Source organism: Megascapheus bottae, chromosome 8 (genome assembly GCF_031878675.1).
Source record: "Megascapheus bottae isolate mThoBot1 chromosome 8, mThoBot2.hap1, whole genome shotgun sequence".
Classification (NCBI taxonomy): domain Eukaryota; kingdom Metazoa; phylum Chordata; class Mammalia; order Rodentia; family Geomyidae; genus Megascapheus; species Megascapheus bottae.
The window spans coordinates 29,420,433-29,443,509 of NC_143516.1; the positions used below are offsets into that span (position 1 = coordinate 29,420,433).

General features: G+C 35.3%; 1 protein-coding gene across 1 annotated transcript in view; it reads right to left on the minus strand.

Moving 5' to 3' along the window:
• The window catches only part of Clvs2 (clavesin 2), a 55,759-nt gene that overhangs the window by 21,877 nt on the left and 10,805 nt on the right, over positions 1–23,077 (minus strand). Inside the window, exon 2 of the mRNA XM_090338192.1 lies at positions 18,896–19,070. Within this exon, the coding sequence (XP_090194318.1) occupies positions 18,896–19,070 (175 nt within the window). The remainder of the gene's footprint in view (positions 1–18,895; positions 19,071–23,077) is intronic.

Genomic DNA, 23,077 nt, shown 5'->3' on the forward strand with positions numbered 1-23,077 from the left:
TTAGAGCAGTAACACTACCTCATCCATTTCCCAACCAGCACACTATCATTTCCCTTTTCTTAACTAAGTTCAAAAGAGAAAACAATGCACCTTACTGAGTATTAGAGTATTGTTATAAAGATTTTTTTGTCAATCGCTAGTGATTTTACCACACCATTCTGACACTTATAGATATTTACTCTCTCACTGAAATAGTTTTTATATACACTGTTTTTTGGCTAGAGAACCTATTGGATTATTGAGGATGATTTTCTGACTTAAAATGGCAAACTGATTACAAGTATTTGCTTCTTCTACTCCTATAGTTTCATTAAATATGAGCTTTCTACATTTCCATCTATCTGTTTGTCTATCTATTTATCATGTTTTAGTTTGAGCACAGTTTAAGTGTAAGTGGCCTTACATTTACTAGTTAGGTTCTTTATTACTTTTGCCACTCCACCAGCTTGTTTTGTATTAGCTTCAAAAAAATATTTCACTTATGCCAAAGACATCCTGATTATGATTTACTATCTATGCTTCTTATTCTCACGAGAATAATAGTTATGCATCACTTTTCCTGGGTATTATGCTTGCACCCAGCTGTGATGGCAGGTGTGTGCCACCACACTCAGCCACTGGTTAGATAATCTGATGAACTTTCATGACCAGGCTGGCTTCGAAGTTCCCTAATCTTTGCCTCCCAGAGAGCTTTGATGACAGGCTTTAGCCACAGCTGTCAACAAGAAAATAAACCACAAAGGGTAACAACTCAAAAAAAATAACATAAATCATTTCAATCATTTTAAACTAGAAAAGGAGATAAATGTCTACTAGGTATAATAGAGGCAGTATAAGTACAGAAAACAGTAGCAGCGTAGTAGACATGTCAACAAAAAAAAAAGTGGTAGATTTAAAACAAGGACTAATTAAAAAATAAAAACAGTCCCATCATGACAGCCAGGAAATTGGGCCCATGGCTTCTCATTTGACTCTGTGTGTAGCTGGTTTTCTACCACTTGAGCGATGCTTTCACTCTGCCGTTTTGCTGATTAATAGGAGGGGGATCTCAAAACCTTTACTACCTAGGTAGGCTTAAAATCTTGATCATCAGTTCTCAGATTCCTCAATAGATACAATAACAAGCATGAGTCATCTCAACTTGAGGTTTTAATAAACATATTTATATATATATAATAGAGAGAATTAATCACTGTAATAAATGAATGTATTCATCACCTGTCAGTTACTACTTGCATGTGTTTGTGATGAGATCCTTAAATATACCTTTCTACCAAATTTCAAGTATATGATGCGAAGACCTTAACTGTACAGCAGATTTCTAAAACTTATTTATCTTTTATATCTTTTAGAAATCTCCCCTTTGCTCCCTCTTTACGTAGATATCTGAGCTATAGATAAAAACAGCAATTGTTTTGGCAAATGGAAATACCATTTGCCATGATAGAGACATAGAAGACACTAGAAACTTGCCATTCTTCCACGTGGGAATGAGCCAAATGATAATCTTCTAGAAATGATTAAAATTATCCTTATAATATGACTTTGATTTTACCCAAAGATATGTCAAAAAGACTTGAACCCCTCATGTTCCCTCCACGTAGTTGAACTGGAGTTGTTTGATCTCAGATAGCAACATAAAGAAGAAAAATGTGTATATGGTCATTTGGAGCTGCAAATCCTAGTTTCATTCCAATATTTGCGAGACTGCAAAGTCATTTGGAGCTATGGATAGAGACAAAAGGGAGGCAGATTTGGAGAAGAAAAAAATGTTACTGAAGACAGCACTGACCTTTTCGTTTTGCCAGCAGGGCATGAGCAATTCTTCTAGCAAGCAATGATATATGAGTCTAAACAATGTATAGTTTTAGGTGACAGGAAGCTTGACTTCAAAATGACTCACTCCTATTTCACACTGCTAAAGCACCAAGCACATTAAAAAAGAACATTAGATGAAGTCTTTGCCTAACTGGGATTCCAATGGAGATTCAACATGACACAGTTGGAGAACCCAGTCTTCTATGTGTATCTTATACTGGCTCCAATGGACTAGACAGGAGATCGAAGATCAAGCACTGGCAGCAATAAAAAAATGAGTACTAAGTCCACACATTTTATTGACATCCTAAAAGTCAAATACAAAGCCATGAGTAAATGGTGTAAAGGAGAAACAAGAATATCGAAAGATAATCAGTGATAGTGATAAACTGACTCCCTTTATTCTTTTTTGTTTGACAGTTGACATTTACACTACTTCAGTGTTTTTCTCTCTCCTCTGGCTTGCTGAACAGCCAGGGTCCAGAACTTATACACATTACACTAAATGCTGCCAATATTTCTTCAGGTCTAATAGCATTTCTTCATGTAAGATACCCACCAAAGCTACATACAGTGCTTTCAAGAAAACTGCTTCACTTGTCTGTGGGTTTTTATTAAGTTGTAATTGTAAAGGTGATGTACAGAGGGCTTATAGTTAAATAAGTTTGGTAATAAGTACACTTTTTGCACAATGTTACCTCTTTCCTCATTTTCCCTCCCAGTGCACCACCCCCACAGGTTGTTTAGTTGATTTTCAACATAGTGTCTAATGATTTTCACTGCTGTTTTGTTTACCCTCTGTAAATCATTTCTGTGCTTCCCCTTTACCTCCCTCAAAAAGATTAACTTACATAAGATCCTTACGAACTATGGGTTCTATCAAGCAATCTTGGTAAGACATTTGTTTGAATATATGTTTACAGCTGAACTAATAGCATGTAAAACTGCTGTCCTATCTTCTGATTAACCCATCATTTTTCACAGTACTCTTAAAGCTGCTTACTAAATACGCCTATCCTGTTGAATCAAAATGTAGAGAATAAATTTAAATGTTTTAGAGGGGTACTCCTATCCTTCTACTATTTTGTCCCAGCAATGTCTGCAAGCTTCTTTTCTAACTTTCTTTGTTATGAATACTGCACAATACAATCAAATTAACCTCTTGGCTGAGCTAGCAAATTTTATCCTTTCTGCCTACTACTTCAGCAATCATTCAACACCCATTGCTTCTAACATTGCATTTATTTCCTTTCAAAATCCTTCAAGAGCCTCAATTTTTTTCCCTTAGTCCTTCCCCAAAGCAAGATCTAATTCTTTATCTTTCTGCTCTTTCCCGGTATTATTTTTACTTTTTTGTGTACCAAACTTTGGGGCTTCAACTCACTGCCGTGGTACTGTCTCCCAGCTTCTTTAGCTCAAGTCTTACATCATTTGAGCCACAGCTCCATTCCTAGCTTTTGTTTGTTTCAGTAGTTTATTGGAGATGAATCCCTGAGCTTTCCTGACTGAGCTGCTTTGAAGTGTAATCCTCAGATCTCGGCCTCCCGAATTCTAATGTGGAGCTTTACTTTTCAAAAGTGTTTTAGACTCTATTAAAGCATATCGAAGTGTCATCTTGGCCCTTAGTTCTGCCCTTCCCTCCTTCCGTGGAGAACACAGGTGGCAAGTGCTAGAAGCCAACAGAAATGTCGGAAACCAAGGGACAGAATTGGAAGGAACAAGGCAACAGCCTGCTGGAAGTGTTCAGAAAAGCGAGCTTTCGCCAGACTCCCCTTCCCGTGAGAGGGCGACATGTCCAATGACTACAGCGTCCTGGACGAGGCCTCCTTTGTCCTCAAGGCCATGTGAGCATGCAGGGCCTGCTGAGCTCTGAGGCCTATGCCCCAGAACCTGCCCTCCAGAAGAGGGGTCCCCTGAAGCCACCAGAAGACCATCCGGTGCTGCTGTTCTCAACACCACGGAAGAATTTGAAAAGGCAAAATACGAACTATTTCTTTGTAATGTGTAAAAGAAAAACATTGCTTCATTTAAAGAAAGACAACAAAATCCCAGCTCTTGGTGGATCTTTAGCCGCTCTTTACTCACTTAGGGTCACAGGCCCCACACTCCAGTGATGATTGAGGATATTTTTTAATATGGAATTGCTGCAGGGACTCATTCCCAGCAGAAACAATAGTCATTACTTCATGGAGCCAATAGATGGATCGTTTTTAATAAAAAGTTAAACTGGCAATAAAGCTGTCCATTCAGTTCCAAATACTGGTTATAAGGTGTAGCCACCGATAATAACTCTTTCATGTTTAGAAGCTCTTTTCTGTTTTTATTCAATAAAATGTTTTAAAACATGCTAATAAACTTTTTTGGAGATGGACAAAAAGTGTTTTAAAATTAATATTAACATTTCAACTAAATATGTAATGATACTTTTTTGGTAATGAAAATATTTTCTATAAATATCACAACACTTAGAATAATTATATTTCTTTTTCAGTGTCTTCATTTTGGATACTATATGAAGATATAAACTAGTTGTCTTAACATTTGTTTCTCACAGATCTAGGGCTAAAAAATTCAATATAATAATATCAGCATGGTTGAAGACCTCCCTAGGTCTTCTTCCACAGGAAAGGAAGAAAGGGAGGGAGGGAGGGAGAGAGGGAGGGAGGGAGGAAGGAAGGAAGGAAGGAAGGAAGGAAGGAAGGAAGGAAGGAAGGAGTGGGGAGAAGGAGGGAGGGAGGGAGGAGGAAGGGAAGGAAGAAGGAAGTTATCTTAAACCTCTTCTTCCAGATTCTAATCTGCCAGGCTGTTTTCATCCTCATAACCCAGTGACCTCCCAAAGATCTTATTTCCAAATATCATCATATTAAGATAGTAGGATTTTGACATGTGAACTTTAGGAGGTTATAAACATTTAGTCATTAGCAATAAATGGCCATAATATGATTTTTTTTTTGGCTAGTCCTGGGCCTTGAACTCAGGCACTGTCCTTGACACTATGCTCAAGGCTAGTGCTCTGCCATTTGAGCCACAGGGTCACTTCCAGCTTTTTTCTGTGAATGTGGTACCGAGGAATGGAACCCACAGCTCGTGCATGCTAGGCAAGCACTCTACCACTAGGCCACACTCCTTGCCCCATAATATGAATTTTTAAGAAGACAGCTAGGATGCATTATACAGAAACTATATCATGAGAGAAACGGAGGAAAAGACTAAATATATTTGGAGAAGAAAATTACGTAAATGATAAATATCAGATGTCTTCAAGTTCTCAAAATAAGAGACTTCTAATGCTATTTACAACACCTTTGCAAAAGTTATTCCTAATGTGGAAATAAGATCCATCATAGAAATCTGTCACCCTCTCCAGAATATGGAAACAAGAGTTTTATCTATGTGGTTGTTGTTTTTAATGTACTATGTGAAGTTATTTCTTTACTCTTTTGCTTTTTTCCCCCCTTATGGCGTATCCCCTGTTGTTGCTATATAAGACTTTAGTACCTGGTATATTATATATACATTTATTTGTTTATTTGAATTATGGAATGGAAGGGGAAAACCAAGATGATGAGACAAACTACAAAGAGTGAACCAATGTAACAGCAATATTCAAAAGACAACACATTAGAAATGAACTTTACAGCTTCGGAGGGGTTGGGGGGGTAGGAAAGGATGAGAAAAACATGGGAAGGGGTAACAATTTTCAAGAAGCAATGCAGAGTCTGGGAATGTGGTGTAGTGGTCGAGTGCTTGCCTAGCATGCATGAAGCCCTGGGTTCAATTCTTCAGTACCACATAAGCAGAAGAGCTGGGAGTGATGCTCTGGCTCAAGTGGTAGAGCACTAACCTTGTGCAAAAGGAAGTTCAGGGACAGTACCCAGGCCCTGAGTTCAAGTCCCACAACTGTCAATAAAAGGAAGAATGTACTCATTAACACACAAATGTAACTATAATCCCTCTCTACATCACGCTGTTAATAACATAAAATTTTTTAAAAAAGAAATCTGTCACCCTACTGTTTATTTCCTGACACTGCTATGTGGGCCACCATCTTGTAGCACCGTAAAGTGATTATCATATATGTCATAAATTTGTAATAAATACTGTAAATATTTCTGTGTTTTAAATTAGGGAAACTAAGAGGTGCATATGGAACTCTCACCAAGGTGTGCTATCAGGAACAAAACTCATGAGAAACTAAAGTGAGACAACAGGAAACATTCATCGGTAATGCAGTTACAATAATGTCATGGTAGATTCCACAAGATGCTTTGGAGTTGAGTGGCCTTTTAGGTTTGTTTAGAATGGAGTCAAAGAGACACTTTATTTTTTCTTCTGCATTGACCTGGTCACTTATGCTTGTATGCACTCCCTAAGGACAAAACTCACTTGCAAAGTAGCTGTCATTCACAATGACAATTCTGTTGAGGCACTTGGCTTAGTATGTCAATAGCTAAAACAACTAACACTTGGGGAAATAGGTGCCATGTGTACACAAAAGGCTCTGGCTAGCACAGAACATTGCCCATTACAGTTCACCTCAGATCTACTGGCTTCAAGATCATCCCACCAACAGAGCATTTCCAGTTTTCCTGTGAGTTTACATTACTTAGGAAATTTAAAAACAAAAAGGGAGCATCATGCATCTCACTTCTCAATGCAGCTACATGTCTTAAGCATTACCTTCTTATTTTGAATTTTTCCCCTCGCTCAGGGAAATGAACCCAACCTGAGTCTATGGTCCCAGTGAACCTACTTTTGAGTCCAGTCTCAGCTAGAATTCCTAGTTGCTTATTTCATTGCACTCATTTGAATGAGGAGGGAGGGATTTAATAAAGAATGAATTTGTACACAATGGAATTCTATGCTGCTGTCAGAAAGAATGACATCGCCCCATTTGTTAGGAAATGGAAAGACTTAGAAAAAGTCATATTAAGTGAAGTAAGCCAGACTCAAAGGAACTTAGGCTCAATGGTTTCCCTCATTCGTCATAATCAGTAGAAACCTTGGGCTCTACTAGCAGAGATCTGCAATAGAGCAAAATCTTGATACATAAGGCCATATAATGTGAAGCTAATTGAAAGGACCTCCAGGATATTGAAACAAAAGCCATATAATGAATAATTGTTGTCCTTAATGTACTATGTTGTCTCTCATCTCCTTTGCTATCCCTTGGTTATCTCATATTGGTATAGTATCTCACTTTGTTATCTGATATATTGAATTTATTTGTATTTGGATATTTGAAATTTGATAGGGAAGGGGGGAAAACCAAGACGGGAGAGGGGGTGGGGGGAGGGAAATGGGTACCAAGACATGTGAAAGGGTATCAATGTATGTGAATTAATGCACCTTTTATCTGGCAAATATCATGTGACCCTTTTACTAATTACAATAAAAAAAATTTAAAAAAAAAATGATACCTCATGCTTCCAGATACTAATATCAACTTGATCCCTGTGTCCAACAGCCTTTGAAATGGCTGAATAGCATCCCAACTCAAGTACTCCATTATCCAAGTGAAAGGCTGTAGGTCCCTTTGTAAATTAACTTGTAAGCAAATTGAAGGGGCTTGTAATCCTAGCTATTAAGGAGTCTGAGATCAAAAGGGCTATGATTCAAAGCCAACCCACACAAAAAGTTTGTTGGATTCTATCTCAACTAATCAAGGTCTTAGTTTAGGGATGCATGAATACCAATCATTCCAGATAGATAAATCTGAGATTGGGGGATTATGCCTCCATGAAAAAGTTGTTCATCTTAGAAAAAAAGCTGGTCATCTTAGCATACACCTGTCATCACAACTATTACAGAAAGCATAAGTAAAATAGATCATGACCCAACTTGTCCAGAGCAAAAAGCAATGTCCTAATTCCAAAAGAACCAGACTAAAAGGTCTATAGACAAGCCTCAAGAGCTAGCATACTTGCCTGGCAATTGCAAAGTTCTGAGTTCAAATCTCTGAACTACCGAAGAAAAAATACAAACTCATGAAATACATTTAATGGTATAGGGTTCTCCCTCCTGGAGATTTACATGCTTTAGGTAATATATTTTAAATTCATTTATTGAGAAAACTGCTCTAATTCTTTTAACTTTATTATTGAAGGATCTTAAAGTATTATTTTATATCCTATCACATACTTTTCTCAAAGAAACACACGACTTAAAATGACACCCACAGATCCCTCAGTACTAGCACTGTCACCTCACTGTACCATTTATTAGAGTGATTTTACTCAGCATACTTCAGATGTTTAAATGCCACCATCCCAACAATAATGCCCTCATTGCTCAAGAAGCTGGGTTTTTTCTTCCTGTGTAAATTATCACATAGCCTTTTGTGGATATCCCTTCTCTTGAATCTTCCAAAAGCCTGATATAGTGAACTTTTTATGTCATTGTTTTCCCCCAGTTCTGGGGACTGAACTCAGAGCCTGAGCACTGTCCTCAAGGCTAGTGCTTCACCACGTGAGCCACAGCACCAATTCTGGTTTTTCAATATATGTAGTACTGAGGAATCGAATCCAGGTCTTCATGCATGCTAGGCAAACACTCTACTAGGAGGCCAAACTCCTGGCCCCTACTTCATTATTTATATAGTTTCTTAATATAATCTTGTCTTGGTCCCTACCAAGTTTGGTTGTTATTTTTTTTTTAATTTGGGAGGTGGGACAAGGCTGGGTGTTGACCCTGAGTTTCTTTTGCTCAAGGTTAGGGCTCTATCACTTAAGTCACAGTACCATTTCTGGCTTTTCTATTTTATTGGAGATAAGGTCTCACAGACTTTCAACCCAGGGTTGGCTTGAAACCTCCATCCTCAGATCTCAATCTCCTAAATAGCTAGGATTACAAGCATGAGCCTCTGGAACCCAGTTGTTTGTTGTCTAGCAGGTTTTTTTTTTAATCATGTCCCTAAAATTCACCTTCAGTTCAACCAAAACCATTGGCATTTTCCTCCTTGTCATCAACTGCTGAGCTACTTAACAAATGGAAACTTGTTCTTTCTACAAGGAACCCACAATCTAGATGTAAACAGTGAGGAGAAGTATGTATTTTAATCCTCATTTCATGAATCTCTTCAGGTGGTTTTAGCAGACAATATCTGTGATAGTCACATCTTAGGTCCTAGGGAAAAAGCAAGTGAGTACCTTGTGTTTTAAATAACTAATAACTACTAATCATCTTTATTCATTGTCGTACAACCTGAAAGAGTCAAGGATTACAAATTTGTAAAGAACAGTGCTTATGGTGTATTATTTACAGAATAAGACATAATTGGGAATATCACATATCAAACTTCAATTGGTGTGTTTTATACGATATCTTTGAATAGTTGAATATACTGGAAAATAATTGCCTGCCTGCCTGCCTGCCTGCCTGCCTTCCTTCCTTCCTTCCTTCCTTCCTTCCTTCCTTCCTTCCTTCCTTCCTCCCTTCCTTCCTTCCTCCCTCCCTCCCTCCCTTCCTCCTCCCTCCCTCCCTTCCTTCCTTCCTCTTGTGCTTGCTTGCTTGTTTTTCACCAGTCCTTGGGCTTGCATTCAGGGTCTGAGCACTGTCCTTAGGCTTTCTCAAAGGTATAGATCTACCACTTGATCCATGGCACCACTTTTTCTATGTATGTGGAACCAAGGAATCAAGTCTTTGCACATGCTAGGCAAGCACTTTACGACTAAGCCAAACTCCTGGCACCAATAATTGGATTCCTATTTCCAAGGTCAGTATTTTTGTTACATAAATGTACTTGTATTGGATTCCTGAGTACAGAGGAAATATAAGTCCATTCTTTTTTCTCTAGGTACTATGCCCACTTTCAAATAAGACATTTTTTAATCTCCATACTACTACTACATGGAAGGCAATAAATTTGTTATTTATATATGACTATAACAGGTTGATACAGATATGCATTCTGTTTCCAAACCACTATGTCCCAAAGGCAAAATTTGAGCCCAGAATTTCTTGATTATAAAGCCTGGTCTATTCAGAAATTATTCAAAAATGTGTTTTTGTTAGCTATAGCTTTATAATTGCTCTTCAAATAAAACTTCATGGATCAAACAAGTAATAAAAGTTTTTTCTAGAAACTATCATGGGCAAAAGAGAAAAATCTTTCTTTCTTTCTTTCTTTTTTTGCCAGTCCTGGGCTTGAGCTCAGGGCCTAAGCACTGTCCTTGGGCTCTCTCAAGGCTAGAGCTCTATCACTTTAGCCACAGCACCATTTTCAGCTTTTTTTTCTATGTATGGGGTACCAATGAATCAAACACAGGTCCTTGTGCATGCTAGGCAAGCACTCGACCAATAGGCCAAACTCCCAGCCCAAAAAAATTTTTCTTATGACTAAATATAAACCACAGTACATAATCTCTCCTGTTCTCAAGGTACAAATGTTCTGCGTTTGAAAATTAGGTAATAAATAACATTATGGGAAATCTCTGGATGAAAAGGATAAGAAGGTTAATGGTATTTTCAATTCCAATATATAAGTTTTTAGTAATCAATCAGACAACACCAATGACAAAGGAAAGAAGAGGGGGAAAGCCTCATTAGGAGAACTGTATGTAGCCATGACTCAAATGCTTGACCTGTAAGATTCAGAGGTAATGAAGAAAACCATTATATTTGCAGCAACTTCAGCCTACATTTAAGAGCTAGATATTGATTTTTAAAAACCAATGACACCCAGATGAAAATGCAATTAAAACAAAACAAAACAGGAATTACGACACACAAAAAAACACAATCAGCTAATAGTCTGTGGAACTGTCCACGGTACTGCTCAAGTTAGCCTAAGACTCCTTTGATGGTTGCTATGAAGCCCTGGAGTCACTTTAATTCTTGTTTAAGTTCCTTGTAGTTCTCCATGCTCATGAAACTAGAAAACAACACAGCTTTGTGTGTAGATGAACATGTTTACTTCCCTTTCACAATTAAATTACCTCCCCATGTTTAGTAATATGGAAGGACATATTACTAAGATTAGATATCTGCTCCTAAGGCACTACTAAGTATAGGATAATTTTTTTCTCCAGTTCTATACAAATCCATCAGTGTCCAAGTAAGGAAGAAAGAGAGATAATGCAGTGGCAAGTCATCATTCTCATGTTATCTTTTGAAACCAGGTAATTAAGTTTTTCATCCATCTGAAACACTACCCTAGTTATACATAAACATGTTTTCATAACCCTTACAGTCTTACATCACTATGCCTACACTTCTTTATCAAAAATTATGCATATTTTTCTTGAAATTGTGAAATAATTTTATTCCATAGCTTCCCCTAGGACACATTAGTTCTAGGGATTTATATCAGGAGAAATCTTCATAACACTTACTATCCTCCACTACCATTGTGCTACTACCCAAAATCTACATCTACATGCATATCATCATCATCATCATCCAGCTATTACTATGTAGAAGAATAAGGGTATACTCTTTCTTTTATAACATAAAACAAATGTGTCTTTCATTCCTATGAGCTTATGATCAAAACTAACAAAGATTGATTTTTTAAGGCATTAACTTGCTTCCAAGTCATTGTGCCACACTGGGGGAAAAATTGGTTTCCTACCTTTCTCCACAATTTTCAAAGACACAGAAGAGTTTATTTAAGATAAAATTTCAGCATTATAGAAAAGCATATCTGAAGGCTAACACTAAAATATCATGTACTTGCATAAAATTCTGAAGAACAAAATATATGTGTAACTTTAATTTCTGTTCCTAGTATTAAGTGATGGTTAATATTCTTCTGTATCCCTCCCACTGACAATAACTAGAAGTCCAAACATCACATATGAAACAAGCTAATTAGAAGTCTTGTTACACAAGACTAAAACATTCAAAACTTTTAGGTAATATCTACTCTAGTCTAGCCAGTGACATGGAGTATCTAACCCTCACTTACACCTGCAAAAGTTGAAAGAAGGATCTGAAGGTGAACCTCCATCAAATTATAATAAGGTATACCTCTTCTCTTATTACTGTGGTATCAGTGAAGTCTAAGAAGGCAAGAATGTCTTGTGATATGAAGTTAACATTCATTGAGGAACATTATACAACTACTTTTTAAGTCATTACTACAGAGGAATTTATACAGAATCTTATTTCTGCATTTATGATGAAATATTTTAAAAATTGATTGAAAGTACATGAAACCAAGAAACAAAAGCATGACAGAAAAATTGGGTAATAGAGGTCTTGTATTATGAAATGAAAAGCAAGGCTATAACAATTCAGAACTAACACACATTGAGAAGAAAAAATACTTCCTTTGCTAACTGAAGATTTAATTTAATATGTATATTGAGCATACAAAAGGTATATTCCCAAATGCATGGTTGCAACTACAGACAGTAAGAAAGGTCTTAAAATGTTTATAGAAAATTGCAAGTGCCTACAAACTACAAGAATTTGTTTGAAGCCAAGATTCTGTTAGAAAAAAAAAGAATGCCTAACAACTACAATATAACCATTTCAAAATACTAAAGGAAATTTAATTGGTATTCATATCTCTACATTCAGCAAAACTCAAACAAATATGGAAATGGAATTAACTCAATCTACAATTTTACCTTCCCTATATACTTTCAGATTTAAAAGAACCAACAGAAATATAACAACAAAATAACTTATTCATGTGGAGACTAGCAAACCTATGAAAGTAAATCTAACACAAAGGTAATTTTTTCAATTTTATTATTATTATTAGAACTGCAAGGTGACAGCTCTAATATATATCTAATAAGTTAGAGGAAATAGACTGTAACACAAAAAGAGTTACTAGGATACGTGCAGGAGGAAAATAAATTCCTTGTAGTACATAGCATAATCACAAAAGTAGACAAAAAGCTATATTCCTCATTTGATTTAGTCTTTTTACACTGGTTAAAACATGGTAACTTTTGCACGTCTTTATCATATTGAAAAATGGTTATAAAGAAAAACTTTTTTAAGCAGTTGATAAACACTGGATTCTTTAGATCTCACACTTTTTAACTTAACAATGATTCTATTCTCTATACCCATGCAGCAATATTTAATTATCAAACTATTTTGTACAATTGTGTTATGAGCAATAACAAAACTGTGCACTGAACAGTTATTTTAATCAACTATTATATAACCCTTTACATTTGTAAATATACTCCAATGTTCACTCCAGTATGAAAATTTTTAATAAATTATTTCTTAGAATATTAGTCCTGTGTTAAGTGACCCAAGAATATGTTGTAGGACTTATTAATCTTTTCTGGGTATTTTTTACCTTAGTATACCTTATTTTGTCTTGCTTTCATTTTATAAAAAATATTCCCTAAGTCAAATTACTCCTAAGATCAAGGCCAAGCAACAGCAATCTCTGTAAAGTTAGTATAACAGTTAATGTGTCAACTTGAGTGACCAGATATTTAATTGAAGATTACTTTGGATGACTAGGAGGGTGTCTCTGGAAAAGATGAACAGTAAAATCAATAGGAAAGAAAGCAAATTGCCTCCCTGTCTCTCTCGGGCTGTCTCTTTATTTCTTTTCTCACTCCACCTCCTCCTCCTCTTCCTCCTCCTCTCCTTTGTACCCTGAATTATTAACACTGAGTCTTTTTTAAACTGTAATTTAGGTTTTATGTTTCTCATTAATATCTAGCTAGTACCTACAAATACACGTGTTAAGGAAATATGATTTTTTGAGATCTCACTTTGTATCTGGGCTGGACTTGATCTTCCTACTGCAGACTTCTGAGTGGTAGAATTATAGGCATTTACCAACACAGCAAGCTAACTTATCCATATATTAACAATCCAGTTGATTGTAGCTTTCAAAATGCTGCTCCGTTGAGACCCTAGAAACATACAGGTATTATTTGTTCATCAAATGATCTCAGAATAAAATCTGGATAAGAATTCCTATTTTGATTTCTCCAGTTGTGGAAGTGAGAAAACTAAGCCTAATGTATAAAGCTCCTCATAATAATTACAATGAAAGTTAAATAGTATTTTAATTTCCAGAGTAATCTTAAATGAATAGGATGTAGATGAACAATCAAATTCCTTTCCTCAAAGACCCTAACAATATGATACCTGAATTTTGAATTATAAGAAAAAGAAATAACACTGTTAAAATATTTCCAGAGGTTTTAATTACTCATGAGAGATGATATTTTTGAAGGGAAATGACAAGCAGGTACCAATTTTATTCATTCCTGTGACTAAATCTTACAGCTCTGAAGTCTTAATCTAAAAGTTTAAGTAGACATGCATGTTCATGGTTTTCAGTGTGTATTTGAAGTATGAAAAAATAAAGTCCTCTGGGGAGGAAGCATATATCAAGATGAACTCATATTAGTACTGAAAAAAAAGAAAGATATTTACATTTAGACAACTCTCTGTCCTCTAGTTCAGGATATATCTAAACAAAGACAATAAAATTAATGCAAAATAGCTCACGTGGATCAACTTTCTATTATAATTCTCTCTATCCATGCATCACTATTCAAACCAAATAAATGCTATTTACTTCTTTCCCTTTATGCTTGTAATCATTTGGCTATCTTAGGTCAAATAACAAGCTTCTTGTTAGTAGCAAAATATGTAAAAGTATTACATGTTATTGATAGCTACTAAGTGTCTTAAATCTAGTAAATATGTATAAAATCACTCGAAACACATAGCTCTTAATTATTTTAAGCTTAACACCTACTCTAGAAACTGGTCAGTTTTACCATATTTTCTGCAAATTGAAGGAACTATATAATAATTTTACAGAAAGAGAAAACTGCAATTGTTACATGTGTATATATACATTCATATGCATGTACATGTATACATACAGAGCTTATGTAGACATTGAAAAAATGTGTATAAAGCCAGGTGCAGTGGCTCACACCTGTAATCCTAGCTACTCAGGAGTCTAAGAACTGAAGATCAAGGTTCAAAGCCAGCCTGAAGCCTGAAAACAAAAAGACCTGAGACTCATTAACCTCTAGAAAAGGGGAAGTGGGGCTGGGGCTCAAGGGTAAGGTAATAGCCTTGAGCTCAAGAGCTCAGGGACAGCGCCCAGGCCCAAAGTTCAAGCCCCATGACCCACAAAAGAAAAATGTCTGTATATGCCTTTGCTATATGCCTTTGCCATCTTGCTGACTACATAGTGTCAGTTTTCTAAGAAAGACTCTGTTCTACTTTTGAGGACTGAAACCATCAATCAAACCACATTTTTCACAGAACAGAACAACACAACTTTAGGCTTTCATTCATTTTGTTTTAGGTTAAGGAACAACTGACAGAATACACAGCTCAAACACATACTCATGTGACAAACAAAATATCACTTTCTTTATATACTGCCCTTGTCACTGTTTCTCAGTACAGTTCTGTCTAAAGATCAGAATATCTATTTCCACATTTTGTATGCACAGACATACATTCTGTCTGAATGAACACAGATCATGAATCTGTGCATTCATTTTCAAGACAGACATCAATTCAAGTCCTTTAACAATGATGCCTTAAGCTACCTAAAAGTTGGCTCATATGCAATAGGTTTCAGCTCTTGTCTAAACCACATTTAGCCTGAAAATAGATGTCAGGTTACCAACCATTGATACAGACAGACAGGTAGACAGACATTGGTATATATAGATATAAATGTAGATACATAGAGATATAAAGATATAGATTTAAAAAGATATTTACAGATATATTTATAGATATTATATCTAAATATTTATACATTTATAGATATAAAGATATATTTATATCTTTAAAAGCAGCCTCAAAGCACATAATCCTTCAGTTTTGCTGTGAATTTCTAATTTAGTCATATCTTACCAAGTTTCTTTTTATATTCTTCCTTAACCACCTTATATGCCCACAAACACATGTGCAATTACAGAACTGCCAGAAATCACAAGTAGGAATTGGAAAACTGAATAAGCTAAGACTAGACTAAAGGTAATTTAGCTACTCACTTATTAGCCTTGAACAGTGATCTTGCTAAGCATTAGCATGCCCTCTGTTTTGGCAAGGTTCCCAGGCTAAAACTGGCCTTTAAAGGAGTCAGAGCCAGGATTTGTGGTTGCAGCACTTTTTTTTTCTTCCACATGAATTACCCAGGCTCTCATAGTTAGCAGATTGTAGTGCTCCTGGTAAGACTGGGCCCTTGAGTCAAATCAAAGGGCCAGTGAATTGATTACATATTCTTCATTCTTTCACAAGTCTTACTTAGTAAGGGCTCTTAGAATATCTGGCATCATGTTAGGCACTTCACAATGGCCCTACATCTGAGTTATATGTAACAATTCAAAGAGCTATTCAACCCCTTGTCACAGCCAAACTCTTTGCTAGCAAGCCATGTCTTGGCAGTATTACACTGCTGAGCAGATGGAGTGAGGATTTCTCTGAAACTGAAAGCAAAAGCAAAACTACCAGGCAGGACCACACTAAAGGCAAAAAACAACAAACAACACAAGTAAAACTGCCATGAAAAGTATAGTTTCCATGTTTCAATGAGTTTCCAAGATGTTTTTATAAAAAACAAACTAGAGTGAAAGAAACCACAGTTATTTAAAAGTGTACCATTTAACAAAAACTTTACAGACTCAATAGCATTTCATTATTTCCAAACCTTTTGTGTTTTAATTGGCTTCCCAGGCAGACATCTTACAGTGGACGAGTCACATTCACTTAATCTTATATTGATTTTGTAAGAAGCTTCCTGTTTCTATGACTATCCTAATCAATTAACTTCTTGTAATTTTCCCCTTCTCTTCACTCTCCAATGAAGCTGAAATATTTTCTTTGCATAACAAAGCATTTGATGCTATCAGATCTATTACTATATTATTTTTATAAAGTATCTGAAACTTCTCACATTTTGAAAATATTTGTAGATTCTGCAGTGATCTTGGATCAAAAGTAAGCGTAGAATAATGGTTCATACTTGTGTTTACCCAGATCTCTTTGGCTCATTGTAAAAAAAAACCTTCTCTTTGCCCCCAGAAAATTAGAAAGCAAGGCATTCAAGGAGGCTACTCACATTAGGCCTAGCCTAATATACATGTAAAATCACAGATCAGCTACCCATGACTTGTTTAGTTAAATATGCATTGTTATCCAACTAGGGAAATGACCTTGTGAGGTCTGAGAGAGAAATGGAGCATATCCTCCTTTCCTTTCTGAGACCAGGAATGAACCAAAACAGCAAGACTCATGAAATATGTCCGTCTTCAGAGTCAGACAACCCAGACTCAAATCATAATATATACTGGAAAAAATGACTAAGTACCTTAAAATCTGAAATTTCATTCCTTATCCTAGAACACAGGATTGATATAGTTAACTCAATGGTAGTTTTGCAATTCTCTAGACTCAACTTTTCCTTCCTTGATCATGTCCATTATTTTATCTAAAAGATTTCTTTTCCAAAGTGGAAGAGTTGTCATTCTACTCTCCTTCCCTGAACTACCCTATGCCTAAAGACCAAAGGCCAGAGTATGCAACAAACAGTCTTCCATTCCACACAGTGAGGTTGCAATCTTCCCTCCCCTGCTTATCTCTGTGTATTACCCTGAACTCATTCTTCATTGTAGCCATGACAAAGCGGACTCATTATGTGTTCCTAACTTCTTATAGTTCTGTGTTTGTCCAAAGTGTTCTCCAAATCCAGGTGCCCTGAAGCCTCTTCCCACACTTATTCACTCAGCAAGCAAACTTTGACTTGTGTCTCAAAGCCAACCACGTATTTACCAGCACCACTACCTTTCCAGCTAAGTCTACATTTTCTTTCAAAAGAAACAAATATTAAACTTTATCAGAAGATACAATCTCCCTTTTTTCTCTAGTTTCCAAAGTGACAACATATTTTCTTCAGAATCCAGGATGTAACTCTCTAGATTTATTTAACTGCAGAGAAGTAATAGAAGATAAGTACAATCAACAAATGTAGAATCTGAGCACTCAAGACTCCCAAAGCCAATCTACTGTAATTCATCATATCATAGGAAGTCACAAATTATAATAAAATAGTACCCATCTAGGAAAACATGTCTCCTGAAAAATTGATGCAAATACAGCCGATATACGTATTTGCCCTCTCTCAACCCTTAGTAACTGTTTCTAGAGTTAATAGAAATATTTAAGATAAGACAGGAGTTAAATTGATTCACAATGAGCAAGTCAGAAGTCTTGACTCAAGACAAACCTATGTAGAGAAGAAAGATTGGTGAATCTTCCTCAGTTCAAAGGCAAAACTCAAACTGTATTTAATTTGTCTGCAGTCTTCTTCCATCTGGAAGAGTAACTCCTTGTTAGATGACCAGAAGTCCTCAATTTTAATACATTTACTCTGGAGTGGAGAACTGGATCATTTTGATATATTCATTGGTAAAAATGCCTAGCACCCTAATTTAATGAATGATAAATGTATAGTCTGTTTTGCAATAAAATACTCAAGTGACAAAAGAAAAATTAACTATTAACTCTCAAAACTCTTCTGTTGAGGATATAGAAAATAAACATTGAATAATATCATTCAGGTGAACTTATAAAGCTGTCTATAAGCTCAAAATAAATTCCATATTCTTTATAATATTCCCAGGCAGTAAATTATCATTCCCTAGATGACATACTTTACTTAATTTCTTTGTGACAGTCCCTCACACCAAAAAAAAGAAACCCAATTAAGTATGAAGAAACAAGTCAATAATTCAAAAAAGTGATTTTTGTACCCTAGAGACTAAAGAAGATAAACATATTGATTAGGCTTAGGCTATGTGAACATATTACTGATCCATGCAAGTTTACTAGGTTAAATGAAGTCATGAATGAAATATTTAGTCAATAAGTATGAAAAATAGGAAGCAAGACTAAAAAGCTCATAGAGCAAATCTAAAGAAAAATGTTCCATGCACAGTTGTCAATTTAAAATCAGCATTATACAATCCTTTGTTGATGTAATGTGTTAGAATTTGTTCTCAAGAACTATAATGTCTTGTATTTCATTATCCTGTAAGACATTCTGTACTATGACACATACAATAGAAGTCTAAAAAGGAAGAGCAAGAAATAGCAATCCATATATTCTTACCTGTAGGCCTTCAATGGCTAGTCGCAGCATGCTGGGTGTAAGCTTAGAGGCTTGCTTGAAGGTGAAGTTACTCCAGTCTATGATCAAAACAAACCCATTTACTTGAAGCTCAGGATCTTCAATCATGGCTTCTAAAGAAAGTAAGATGGCACGCAAAATATCCACCAATGTGTACCTATCAGCAACAGAGAAGTTCTGAATTAAACTTGAAAACTACTTTTTTTTCATTGTAGGGCTTTAACTCTGGGCCTGGGCACTGTCCCTGAGCTCCTCAGCTCAAGGCTAACACCGTACCCTTGAGCCACAGCACCACTTCTGGTTTTCTAGTGGTTAAATGGAGATAAGAGTCTCATGGACTTTAGTGCCTGGGTTGGTTTTGAATCGTAATATCTTTCATTCCAATTAATAATAGCATTGCTTTCAAAAGAACATTTGGTTTCAAATTTTATATTCACTTAATTTTCCTCTAGGGTTTCCAGTGACTTTCAAAAATCTCATTTCAACTACCCTCAAAAGTTAGCTTTTTTTATTTTTAAGTGACTTAAAAATGCTTTCAGTAAAACTGATACTATGCCTCTTGATTCCATTGTCCCTCTGTGTCTCTGTACATTCAAGCAAGAGAGAATCCAAAGTATCTTTTAAATCCATATATAGCTAATATGTACAGAATCTATATTATATAACAAAACAGTATAAAATATTGTGTTTCTATTATGTTAAGCATTATAACTAATCAAGAAGTATTTAAATAGAGAATATCTTAAGTACATAGAAGGGGTATGAAAATCATATGTAAATTGTTTGCCATTTTATATAAAGAATTTAAGACTCTAAGACAACTGTGTTTGAAAATGTAGAGAATGAGGTTTGAAGGAATCTTAAGAGTATAAGAACATTGTATGAAAGCCAAATGTCAAATGACAGGCATATGCATTGTATCATTAAGGTGAAAGAGAAGTTAGAGGTATGGAATGAGCATAATATAAGTATAAACCAAAGGGAGAAAATCATAAAACTTTATCTATCTATTCTAATACAAGCATTCCAAAATTAGAAAAGTGATAATTTTCTTTTTCTAGTCATGCACCTTAGTATTGTAGAAATCAAATAAATCTACCTGTTCCTATAAACAGGAGCCCAGATTCAAGTGCTAAGACTGGTTATGACTTATTTAACAACAAAAACAGAACAAAAAGGGGTATGGAAACAAGAGATTTATCTTGTGTGATTGTTGTTCTCAATCTATGTTATTTATCTTCTCTTTTTTGCCTTTTGGTTAATCTCATATTGTTACTGTACCTGATTTTGTTACCTGGTATATTGTATATACATTTATTTATTTATTTGAAATAGGGATGGGAAGGGGGGAAAACAAGATGATTGGGAGGTGTTGGGGAGAGAAAGAGGGACTAAGACATTAAAAGGGGTATCAATGTGTGAGAAGTAATGTACCAACTACCTGATGAATTACCTGTAACCTCTCTATACATTATCCTTACAATAAAAATTTTAAAAAGAAATAAAAAATACAAAAAAGAGGACAAAAATAACAAGACAAATCTGAGAGACATCTGAGAAGTAAAAACATGGTAATTAGTTCAACTCAACGTTATAAAAAAAGAGGAAGAGTGGTATGCATTTCAGCTTCAAGAACCTGAGAAAATGATAGTCTTCCATTGAAATCAGTAGTGCTGAGAGAGTCTTAAATGGAGACGTCTGAAAGTGAAGAACTTATTTAGCTGAGGTAGGTGCAGTATACCTAGAAAGTTACAATAACACTCCAGAGAGAGCTCAAAGATGGAGGTTCTGCAGTCAGGACCACATAGGACCTAACTCTCAGGAAATGAATGGAGCAATACAATCATTGCTGAGAGAACTGTAAGAGAATCAGTAAGAATGCCTAGACTTTTAGTAGAATTGGCAAGTTAATGGAAAATGGCAATGATTTCAATTTTCATGCAGCCAACATTTCACATTTCTGTCTTGAGACATTTAGGTTGAAGCAACTAGGAAAATCCAGAAAGAGATCTAGGCCTCAGAGAAAATGTGAAATGAAGAATAGATGAATTATGTAGGAATGATCCAATGACTTCTTAAGAAGGAGTAGTTCTGGTTTTACTTCTAAAAGCATTTGAAGGCAAATGAGCAAAACATAGTAACTCAGAATGGAAACTATCATGAACACTGGGACTTCATGTGATTTCTCACCTTCTCACAGCCTCATTTTCCCCTTTGTAAAACCTACAGTTTGGAAAAGAATATACGTGAGGATTCTAGCATTAGTCAAGCATAGGAATGATGTCAAAAGACAGCTAGGTAAAACCTCTTCCCTTCTCCCTCATTAGCTGTGGCTCTCAGTGTGTCATGCATTTATAATTGTGAGGTTATATTTCTTTATCTTAAAAAAAGTTGTAACTATATCTATCTCATTGATCTCAATTTCGGTAGAAAATGGGAAGTAGAGTCAAAGAAATGATCCAAATGAGAGCATACCCACAATTCTAGGTATGTAGACTATATTTTTTTGTTGCAATGGTAGCCTAGATATAGTATACTTGACAAGGTGTAATCAGAGCTAGAGAATATTTTTCCTGAAAAACTAATGGTCCTTTTAATATTGCAAAAATGCATAGACCCTAATTTTTAACCATTTTGGAGATGTATAGACCATCACAAAACTACATAAATTATATAAAAATAATGCCTGAATATACAAAGTTAGAAAATTTTTGTAGAGCACTATGATGTATTTGTTGTTATAATCAGTAAAATGTGCAGAGTTGAATGTCTTTAATATCACATATGGCTGGCCTCTGGTCACTGAAAATATAACAGCTTATTATGACCTGAAGCTGATAATGCTAAATGAAGAAAATCTGGTTTGAATTAGGCAACTCCCAAATATTTCAGTTTCTAAAATTCACAATAATATCCTGATAAAGAAAAGGTCAATCTAAACTCTTTATGAGAGTTATCTATTCTCTTATTAATACGGAAACTATGTCAAAACACCATAAAATAAAATATAATTTGAATTTGAAAACAATTTTAGAAGGATGATGCATTAGTATATAGAAAAGAAAATTATGGCCTCTGTAAGGTTAGAAAGCAAGAGAAATTCAATTTTTTTAACATCTGACTTTCTTTGGAAAGTATATATCAACATATGTTAAATGATTCAATTTGTTCTAAGGAACATGCTGTAAATTGTGAAAATCCAGAAAAAAAATCATCTATACATGTCTGTACACACAAGTCCTATAATCTATCATTCTGATATTTAAACTATGTTTAAATGTATGCATTTGTGTAGGTGTGTAGGTGTGTTGTATAATTATTTTAAAGGAATCAAAATAAGGCAAATTCCCTAGTCAGAAAGAAAGGAAAGCAGTTTTGCAAAGCTTCCAAGAGAAAACCAATTTTTGAAATTTAATGTCTTACTCTAAGAAGAAAACTAAATGGTCTTCTGGAAAAAAAGTCACATTTATTTGAGGAAAGAACATCAAAAAAAAAAAACCCAGTTAGCTGCACTCAAAGGGCAGGTCACCACCATTCTGAATTCCTACAGCCTTGTTGTCAAACATGTCATATTAATACCATTAGCAGCTCAGCAAGCCCCTTCATAGGAGAACATTATTAATAGAAGCTTTTGCCAAAAGTCTGTAAAACATACCTTCCAAAGGAATGTGATATCTACAAATTTATCTCTTCAAGAATACTACTATCAGAAGTGGCTGCTGTGGCTCAAGTGGTAGAGCGATAGCCTTGAGCTAAAGAACTCAGGATAATACCCAGGCCCAGAGTTCAAGCCCCATGACCAACCAATATATATATATATATATATATATATATATATATATATATATATATATATATATATATGTATTTATACTACTATCATCTTTTGTTTTAAGTTATTTCAACTGCTGTAATTTACAAATTGTGGTGCACTATCATATGTAAAATATTTCCCATGCTTATGTTTGGGATTTGTATGCATACTGTATGAGTTCCTCCATTGCTATTCTTCTCTGGAGTATTGAAATAAAGTCATAATTAAAACTAGCACATTTTTACAGCTCTTAACCTTGATTTTTTGTCTCCCATAATAGCATTAACTGACACTTGAATTCGTGGAAATACTGATGCACAGCCCACAGTAAGGAGAAATCATAGCACCAG